This window comes from Brienomyrus brachyistius, chromosome 15, assembly GCF_023856365.1.
Source record: "Brienomyrus brachyistius isolate T26 chromosome 15, BBRACH_0.4, whole genome shotgun sequence".
Taxonomy (NCBI): domain Eukaryota; kingdom Metazoa; phylum Chordata; class Actinopteri; order Osteoglossiformes; family Mormyridae; genus Brienomyrus; species Brienomyrus brachyistius.
The window spans coordinates 4,752,274-4,761,953 of NC_064547.1; the positions used below are offsets into that span (position 1 = coordinate 4,752,274).

At 43.4% G+C, this 9,680-nt stretch overlaps 1 protein-coding gene across 3 annotated transcripts; it reads right to left on the bottom strand.

The window, feature by feature from the left end:
- Positions 1–408: 408 nt before the first annotated feature.
- On the bottom strand, positions 409–5,634 carry ubxn6 (UBX domain protein 6). Of its 3 annotated transcripts, none has more exons than XM_048976284.1 (11): positions 5,480–5,634; positions 4,773–4,927; positions 4,455–4,522; positions 4,225–4,353; positions 3,929–4,026; positions 3,736–3,811; positions 3,559–3,643; positions 2,713–2,932; positions 2,496–2,626; positions 2,063–2,208; positions 409–1,713 (listed from the first exon to the last, which is right to left on the bottom strand). In XM_048976284.1, the coding sequence occupies exons 1-11, from the start codon at positions 5,560–5,562 to the stop codon at positions 1,588–1,590; spliced, it is 1,317 nt and encodes a 438-aa protein (XP_048832241.1). In that variant the 5' UTR covers positions 5,563–5,634; the 3' UTR covers positions 409–1,587. The 3 variants fall into 3 exon arrangements, with proteins under 3 accessions (XP_048832241.1, XP_048832242.1, XP_048832240.1); XM_048976285.1 differs by having other exon boundaries at positions 3,929–4,023; positions 4,773–4,930; XM_048976283.1 differs by having other exon boundaries at positions 4,773–4,930.
- Positions 5,635–9,680: the final 4,046 nt, after the last annotated feature.

The following is a 9,680-nucleotide window of genomic DNA, read 5'->3' on the forward strand; positions in this document are numbered from 1 at the left end:
TTTATTAGTTTACTGGGTTTGTAAAATGCTAGATAGCATTTGCCTTCGAAGCTGCTACGCCAGACTTAGCTGTACTATTCTAAGCCTCCATTTTGTGCTCTTCCGTAATGGTTTGGGGGTGACATTAAGGGCCTATTCCCTCCTTGAGTGACTGTTTAATCTCTAGTGGCAGAGATGCTTAGATTAGTTTGCAGTTGTGAATTAAAATGTCTAAGAGGAAAAATTTGAAATAAAGCATTATTTTAAAAATAATCCTGACGTACAGCATTTCAAGATTCTGCACAGATAACTGGTTAATATGCTCTTAGAATTGTTTTAAATGAACCTGTGTGAATATATGGATGTGTAGATGGGTCTCATTTTACAGTAAATATTGTCCTTTTAACCTTAATTCATCCCAGAACAAAGTTGCTGTACATTCTGGTTTATTCAAATAAGATCATAAACACTCAAATCTGTTATAAAGGTCACCTTGACAGTTTAAAACCACCATACAAACCTCATGCATGTCATATATACATAGGTTTTAAACACAATAAAAGCAAATAAGTACATTTGTAAGTTACCAGAGTGAAGTAAAGTGCATACTGGGCCAGCAGAGAGAATTTAGTATTGTGTTAAAGTTATGTAACTGGAGCATAAACAAATAAGAAAAGTTTAACATATTTATAATGGGACCAGGAGCAGAACAAAGTATAAACACAAAAACCCAAGATTATCTATATCTAATTACCACTAGTAGCTGCTACATCCCATTACTTGGTAGGCGTAGTCTGAGTATGCTTTGAATTTCAGGTGCGCTCCATTAACTCACCATTCAGTCTAAGCATTCGAACTGCTTCGTTTTAGAGGGATCTGTCCCTATAAGATTCAAGTGTTGAACAATAATGTTCGCTTTTAAAAATTCTGCTTTTGTTGCAGATCTTCATGAGTTTGCTGTGTGATGTTATAATTAGAGCAATACAGATGTTTTGTAATTAACCAGCAAGTTTAACCTCCGATGTCATGCAGCTGTTTACCAGGTAAGAGTTCAGATATCAGTAGACATTAAGACTGCAGATTTTCTTTTGTTGGTTCTGTGGAGGTAGAGCCTAAATAACCATATACCAAGACTGGATTTAGAACATGGCCAATCCTGGAAGGAATAGCAATTAACATATGCGAGTCAGCTGACATTTTACTTTTTTGAAAAATCATATCCTGTGATGTCATTGCGTAGATGTAGGGGTGGGACAGCACCTGCATGGCCCATGTCCATCGCCTTCTTTCCAAGAGTAAAACCACAATACTGTGATACTACATCAGCAGACTGCTGAACACTGATGCTTTATTTCATTAGTGTTGACTAGAATCCCACACATCTGGGCCTGAACCACTAACCTGGCTCATTAGGACACGGGTGGGTATATTCTCGCCCAGGCATCCTACGTTTAGGTGTAACCGAAAGGAAAACAAAACTGGACACACCTCTCGATTCATTCACTAGACTAATAAATCCGGTGCTAAAATTTTAAATGTGGTAGGAAGCAAAGTAGGTCCCAGGATACAAAGGGCTGGGGGGGGAGGCTGGTATATGGGTAGTGCTTCTTAAACCAGGGTCCTGATGTTCTCGAGTACTTTGGGTTTAAGCAGAGCGGTGCAGTGTCCTCCAGCTGCAGCGATATCTGCTTGGACAGCAGCATCCCAGGAGAACGTCAGGAGAGCTGCTGGGACCTGAGAAAGGAAATGTGTAAGAGATCGTTCTATGCATTCTATTCAATGCAATCAGACACCCTCCACTGTCGTCCTGCCTGGATCTGACTGATCCAGTGCTTGGTGAGCTTTTGGGGCTTCACTTTGAAAAATGGTGCATCGCTCATCCACCTATAAGCAAATATTCTGATATGGATATGGTCTCCAGGTACTGGTGAAACTTTGAAACTAATTGTGTTTTGTATCTTGAAACACCCGCCCCACTAATTTCACCAGGACTCTTTCCTTGAAGGTTCCTTTTGGGTCCTGAAAGCTTTATTTACATTTTTATTTATTCGTGCACCTGAATCAGAGGTTTGTCAAAGCTCACCAGATTACACTCGTTTAGTAATGTCTCGTCATCGTTCAGCTTCTGCCCCCCGGGGGCCATCAGTTCAAAGGGCTGCCAGCCGTCCACAAGCGACTCTCGCACAAACTCGTATAGTGCTGCCACTGGCTCCCTAGCCAGGAAGGTTCCTGCAGCATCCAATCAGAAAAAAAAAAACTTCAGACTCATTTCGTCACATCTTCGGTGTCCGCAGGAGAGAGGATTTTTCTCGCACATAAGCATCTCCAACTTACCCACAGGGATAAATTTGTCATAAAAAGAAAATCTCTCAAGAGCTGGACTGGAGAACCCCATCCTAGACCTAAAGAACTTCACTGATTTGCAACTTATTCTTATTTGTCATATTAGAATTCGCATCAGCATGAATATAGTGGAACAGCAGCATTTATCGACACCTGGAAGAGCAGTTACAGACCTTGCAGGATGTTTCCGTCTGGCAAGCGCACTCTTAGTAGGGTGTAGTTGTACTTCCTTCTCTCCCTCTGCTCGTCACGTTCCCGCATGGCCTTCGTTCGGAGCATGGCGTTCCTCTCCGCTGCCTCCATCCTGACAAACATTTTAAATCTGCGATGATACCCAACTCGTCCGTGATACTGCCTGACTCATGAAGATAGGTGGAAGTGGCTCCACACCTGAACTGCTGCTCCCTCTTCAGCTCCTCAGCAGTCAGATTGTAGAAGTCTGCGGGCAGCTCGAAGCGCATGGCGTTTGGGGAGGGCCGGAAGGCCTGCGGCTGGCGCTCCAGCTGAGCTCGGAGCGGCTCCCCTTTCTGAAGCTGGTCCTTCGTCTCTGTGAGTTTCTCCAAATCACTGGAATTTTGCTCTGCTAGCACCAGGAACTCCTCTGTGCCCTCTGGAGGGACATGCATACTCAGGAAAAAGACACCACCAGTGAAACACTGTCCTTACAGTTGCATCTTCAGATAAACATAAATTTATCTGAAGATGTAACTTACAACTGAGATGAACTACCATCAAAGATACACCAGCACTCACTCCCAATTAGGGTTATGACAACTAATAACATGAATAATAATCTGTAATGAAATAGTTGACAATTTGTTGTCAACTGACAAATTGTGTATAATGACGTCACCTAGCAATGTTAGCACTGGTGTATTAAGCCCAGTTCATACTTCACTTTTCCACATTTACCCATGGGGGTAGATGGTCGGAATTGGCTCGTGAACGACAAAGATACTGCTAAACCAGCAGAGGGCAGATGAATCGCGAGAAATACAAGTAATGTACTGAAATAGGTAAACTGTTATTAAGTTGAGCGGCGTTACGATAAAATGGCATACTTCCGTATATTTATATCTTGGTATAAAAAAAAATAGCTGAGCTACTTAGCACTTAAAAACTCCCCACAAATGTGTGTGCGCGTGTGCCCGACTGCCATCCCATCCAAAGTGTAACCCAGCCTTCTGCCATGTGCTGACTGCCGAAGGCTCCAGTCACCCCCCCCCCCCAACTCACCTTTTCCCTCCAAGGGTAAACTTTTAAATTCAAATCCTGCAGCCTGTAGGAACTCCTGAGATCCTTCCACACTACTGACCTTCTCCTAAAGACAAGCATGGATGTAAACGGGTAAGACAAGAAACCCAACGGGAAGCTAAACCTGCTGTGGACCACCTCTCACGTGCTCTCGCTCACCTGGAAGATCTTATTGCTGACTCTGATCTTCCTAAACTTCTCCTCTTCTGGGTTCTTACAAATGTTGTCCAGATACCTGGCCAGGAAATATAAGAGGAGCCAAGGGATCTTCGAAGCGGTATTTTCACACTGCAGTACAAGCCGATACTCTTCAGAACACTGCATCTTCAATCTCAGACTGCACGGTCCTCACCTGCTGATGATTTCCACAGCAGCCTTCACTTTCTCTCTGTCCTTGTTGAAAGTATGAATCATCAGGATGGAGGCTTCCACGGGGTCATTTGCAAACTGCTGTTAGAAGAAAATAAGCGGGGTGATAAGATTGCAGAAGCATATAATGCATATTCCACATTTATTCAAAGAGAGAAATTTCTTTGAGAATTTGTGACAATTTGTATTTTTTGTTTTACAAGAGCTCTGGAGCAGAACCTCTTTGTGACTAAATGTAAATTGCGTACCACTTCTAGAGCATTAGATGAAGGTACCCACCATGAGAATAGCTTCTTTAATACGAGTCTCCCTCTCATTCTTTTTAAAGACTGCACCGGTGAGAGGGCATTTAAAATACACTCCCGACGCTGAAAGACATTCTGTATCCTTCACTGGAATGTTGGTACCCTGCAGGAAAGAATGTCATGAATAACACACTATCATATACCAGTCGAGGTTTAATGAGCTTGTGTGTCAAAATCTGTGTGAGTAAACAGGTTTCTCCTTGCCTCAATATCTGTTGAGGGTTTTTCGCCTTCTACTATTGCTGCAGCTTCTGCTTCGAGTTCCTTCTTCACTACAAGGTGAGTAGACGTGATCAGAATCACAAACAATTTAATGACAAACGTCAACCACCCAGCGGAGTTTATTAGCGTGAAAAGCTATTGCATATCATTCCATGCCCCTTTCTCTGTGTATGATTACTATTTGTTTCTCTAGATGTATAATAGTACATGTTAAAGGCACTAGCATGCATTTCTGTAGGTCATGTATAGCTACAAAACTTATTTGTGCAGTTTGTGAGAACCCTGCATCTTGCAACACACCTTGATTGCGAATAGCATCCTGCGAGGTCTGAAGCCGAGGCCGTTGCTGTTGCTCTATCCTAGCCAGGGCTGCAGCCCCTGCTCTCTGGGCCCCCTCTGTAACTGCATGCCGGGGCTTGGCAGGGGCACTGCTCTGCACCACTGGCGGGTTAGAGCTGCTAGGCACAGAGGACAAAGCAGACCTACATTGGGGATCATAGGTTTCCTGTAGGCTTCCCGTAGAAAACGCAACAGAAACGCAAAAGGCAAACCTTAAAAAGTGTACCGGACTGAAACAATCAATACGCACACTGTATCCACGGAGAATGTTTACAATTTTACATCACTGAAGTATTTATAAGCAAACCAATGTGGTAACAAACAACACTACAATGAAACACGAAAAGCACGCTTCACAAACTTGAGAATAAATTAGGCTTATTCCCTTGTTCAATCCTGCAATCGAAGGATATTTGTCTCCGGAGTTTCATGATGTTATTGCAAAGCAAAAAATAAACTACGGTATTCGCAAAAGAATATATACTACGGGGATTACACAAATAACGCTATCTGTACAGCTACGGAAACAAGCGCTTTTCAATTACAGTACATTCTACCAATATAGACAATAAACTGGCCTAGATATACAGTAAATAAGCTTACATCTGCTCATTAAAGTGCACAGAGAAACAACTAAATCAGCTTATGTCTCTTTGAAAAGTATTTACCTACTGTCTTCATTTAGTTTCTTTCCAGGTCCTGCCGACTTGAATTTGATGTCTTTCTTAATATCTTCAAAAAATTTCCTCATGTTTGTATTTTTATGAGTAACGGAAGATGCACTGAGCTGATAGTATTTACATCCAACAGGAAAGGGGAGGTGGGAAGCGTACAAACAGGAAATAAATTATATGCTAGTAGCAATCGAAATCGAAAGTTTATTAGCAGCGCCCTCCTCTGGCCTGGAGGTGTCAGTCCAGCATAGCGAGGCCTGAAGAAACGAACCGCGCATTTCATATATAAAACCCATATATAAGATTACGTATACATACTGTCTCAAATTGTAGGATGTTTTAGAATAAAGGCTAGAATTGTATTGAAATGTTACATAAATTGTGTTCAAATGTTTATTTTCTTAAAAAAAATTATCTGAAGTGACATTGTTTGTAATGGTGCTGTAGTGGTTAACACTATTGCCTCACACCTCTGGGACCTGGGTTTGAGTCTCCGCCTGGGTCACACGTGTGTGGAGTTTGCATGTTCTCCCCATGTCGTCGTGGGGTTTCCTCCGGGTTCTCCGGTTTCCCCCCACAGTCCAAAAACATGCTGAGGCTATTGGAGTTGGAATTGGAGTTGCTAAATTGCCCATAGGAGTGCTTGCGTGAGTGAATGGTGTGTGAGTGTGCCCTGCGATGGGCTGGCCCCCCATCCTGGGTTGTCCCCTACATCGTGCCCATTGCTTCCGGGATAGGCTCCGGACCCCCCGCAACCCAGTAGGATAAGCGGTTTGGAAAATGGATGGATGGATGGATGGATGGATGGATGGATATTGTCTGTATCTTGTATATGTAAACTTTTAACCATTGCTGGTAGTTTTACTGAAGTAGATTATACCTGTCCCACACATAACCTCTGCCCCTAGGTCTTCACAGGTCACGCCCAGCCTGCTGAATTTGGATATTCATCAGCTTCTGCTGAGAACAATGGAACTTGTCATCCACATGACTGGCAAAAAAGACCACCTCAGAGAGTAAAAGCCCTTCTCCCACAGCCTGTGAAAGAGAACATGATTCTGCATAGCGGGGTAGCTGCAGCCCTGATCGATCCGTCTCTCTTTGTTGTTCTTTGTCATATCAGGGTAAAGGGAGGGCAAGGCCATTTATAATGCAGCTGCTGCTCTCTGTAATTCCTTATCTTCCTTAATGGAGGAGGGCATGCAAGACAAAATATATATCTGCTTATCCATTATATAGACACAGTGAGTTGGGGGATATGAGTGAGTTCAAAGCAATAGTGTGAGGAAAGCAGTGACGGATGTGAAGAGGCAGTTTGCTGTGAAGGCCGAGTCCGACTTTCAGTCAGCTGACATCTGACGCCCGTGGGAGGACTTGGCATTATCCCCGATTACGGAGGTCAGCCCCTCTCTGTCATTCATACCGACTCCTCACTCGCAGACGGCTTCAGTGCCTTTTCTGCTCGATTTGATGCGAATGGAGCCGGTGATGCCCAGATTGTGCCTTTTGATGATCTGGCCGGCGTGGCCCCTACGCCGAATGAGCCAGCCCATACAGCCCATCCGGACACATCATGCAGTCCTGTGCTGATCACCATTTTCAATCCGTCCCTGTCTACTGCTGTGGTTAAAAAAAAAAAACAATCACAAACAACCGGCTGGACGGACGGATGAACAGTACAAACTTCATTAATGCTCACAGGAAAATTAAGATGTTACAGCAGCAAATAAAAAGAAAAAGAATGAAAATGGTATATTTCACAAATACGAAAAATTTAATTAGAACTGAAAAATAAAATATTTCAAGTTACAAGGAATAAATCCAAATGATTGTCTAGATGATTACTGCCCTCTTGCCGTGTACTGCCCTCAACATCTGTGCTTTCTCAGACTCTTTAAAGATTACAGCCGTTCCACCTGTTCTGTGACCACTGATTCCCTTCAGTTAGCCATACTGTATTCACAGATCTGCACGCGAAATCCAGACCTGGAACAGGCATGGGAGGGGGGCGTGGCAACAGCCATATAGCTGAGGCATTGGAAAGACGGCTTGTCACCTCATATTATTACTCATCAGACATTTCACAACAGGGGAAACAACGACTTGCAGACTGCAGAATTCTACTGGAGGCTGTATACAAACAGAGCCGCACGTGTTGCACAATTTACATGACTTTTTCCCAGACATGTCAAGGAAATTTGCCATGACAAGAAATGGCAATACAAAAAGGATGTCTGATGATTCAGTTTTTTTTGGTGCAGCAATTAGATCAATCAAACAGCATTAGAATTTGAGACAGTTATACAATCTGTTCATATCCTTGTTTTTTAAATAAAATGAAACGCCTCTGTGTCTGAAACTTCTTTTATTGGCAATTACAGAAGATGTATGGATGGGTGGGTGGATAAATGTCTGAAGCAAAAAATATATGAAATTATCAAAATTGCAAATTGGATGTCTGGAAGAATTATACAATTTGAACCATCTATTACAGAACAAATATTCTCCTAACCACAACTAAGGAGTCTGGCTCAGCTACATTTCCTGCTCCACTTTATGAATTACTTGATGTTTTCAAATTTTTGAGTTTTCATAATTCAAACATGACGGGTCATACAAATGTATATAATGCCGATTTCCTTCACATGGATGTTCTTCAGACACATCCCGGTTGTCCCTGTTGCATTGTGGGTATATCAAACATGCACAGTGGGTAATGACAAGAGTGGTCAGTGGTCACATGGATGCAAGATCTTTATGCTACAAGCGTTTGATCGCAGAACTGCATTTACATCGTTCGCCTCATATGCCTTTGCATTCGGAGAAGTGTGACCAGACCTTCACACTGTTCTCCAAATTCAAGAACCTGAGTCTGCATGCTCCCTTTTGGGATTAGCTCCTAGACTTTCTCACAGGGGAGTGAAGGTGGGGTGCATCGCCCTCGACATCGATGCCCCCACCCCCAAAGCCATGATCTGAGCCCACTGCTGCATGATTGTGCGGCCAAACGCAGACCAAACAAAATTGTCAAATTCGCAGATGACGTGGTTGTAATTGGCATGACCTGCAATAACAATGAGAAGGTCTAACTGAATGAGGTGGAGAGTCTGACACAATGGTGTCAGGCGAACTGCCTCTCATTCAACACCAATAAAACCAAAGAAATGGCGCTGGGTTTTATACACAAGCATTGCAGTGAATACAGCCCCCTCAACATCAAATTTATGGGTCCCAGCTGAAAGGCAGAGCACCTTTACATATCTCTGAGTCTGTATCTCTGATGACCTCACCTGCTCCAGTCATGTACAGATTAGGATATCTGAAGCCAGCAATCGGCTGTACCATCTTTGGCACCTGATGGGGGGGGGGGGGGGGGGATACAGTGTTAGAATGTATCCTCACCATGGGTATCACAGCCTGATTTGGTAACTGCTCTGCCCTGGATTGCAAAGCTCTGCAGAGAGTGGTACCTTCAGTTGAAAGCATCAGCAAGGCTGATCTGCCCTCCCTGCAGGACGTTTACTTCAGATGGTACAGGAGCAGAGCAACTATCTTTTCACCAGGCTGAGGTCAGGAAGGCTTGTCCACAGTAGTGAGAACTGAGAGGCTCAGAAGGAGCTTCTACCCTTGAGCCATCCGATTACTACATAGCCCTGCAGACAGCCCACCTTAGGGATATTGATTTCAGCTGGTATGCTTGGCTGGTATTTCGGTAATACCGTGCATATATCTAACCGGCTGAGGTGGGAGCGCGGGCTGGAGAGTGGTGTTAAAATTAGGGGCGGGGTTGCAGCGGTAAAACTTACCACCGCTGAAATAGCGGAACGACAGACATCGCGCATCATTTGCGGCTGTCAGGGGGTTTACTGTAAGTTTATGGGAGTCTCCCGGAGACGTGGGATGTCTGCCCTTAGGACACGTAGAATGTTAACTGTGTTTTCTTTTCTTGTTAACTTTCTGTTCTTAATTTACATATTAATCATACATATTTATTTCTTTTTACTCCTTCATTGATATTGATATTTGAAGTTACGACCGATCGAGTTGACCACCATTTCACTTCGCTGATGGTTGTCGTCTAACTGTATACCTTGCAAGTGACAAATAAAAACGATTGAATCCTTGAGTACATGGTGCCACATTTAAACCTATGATCCACATAACCTGCAAAGAGACGCAATGACAGAATAAATTA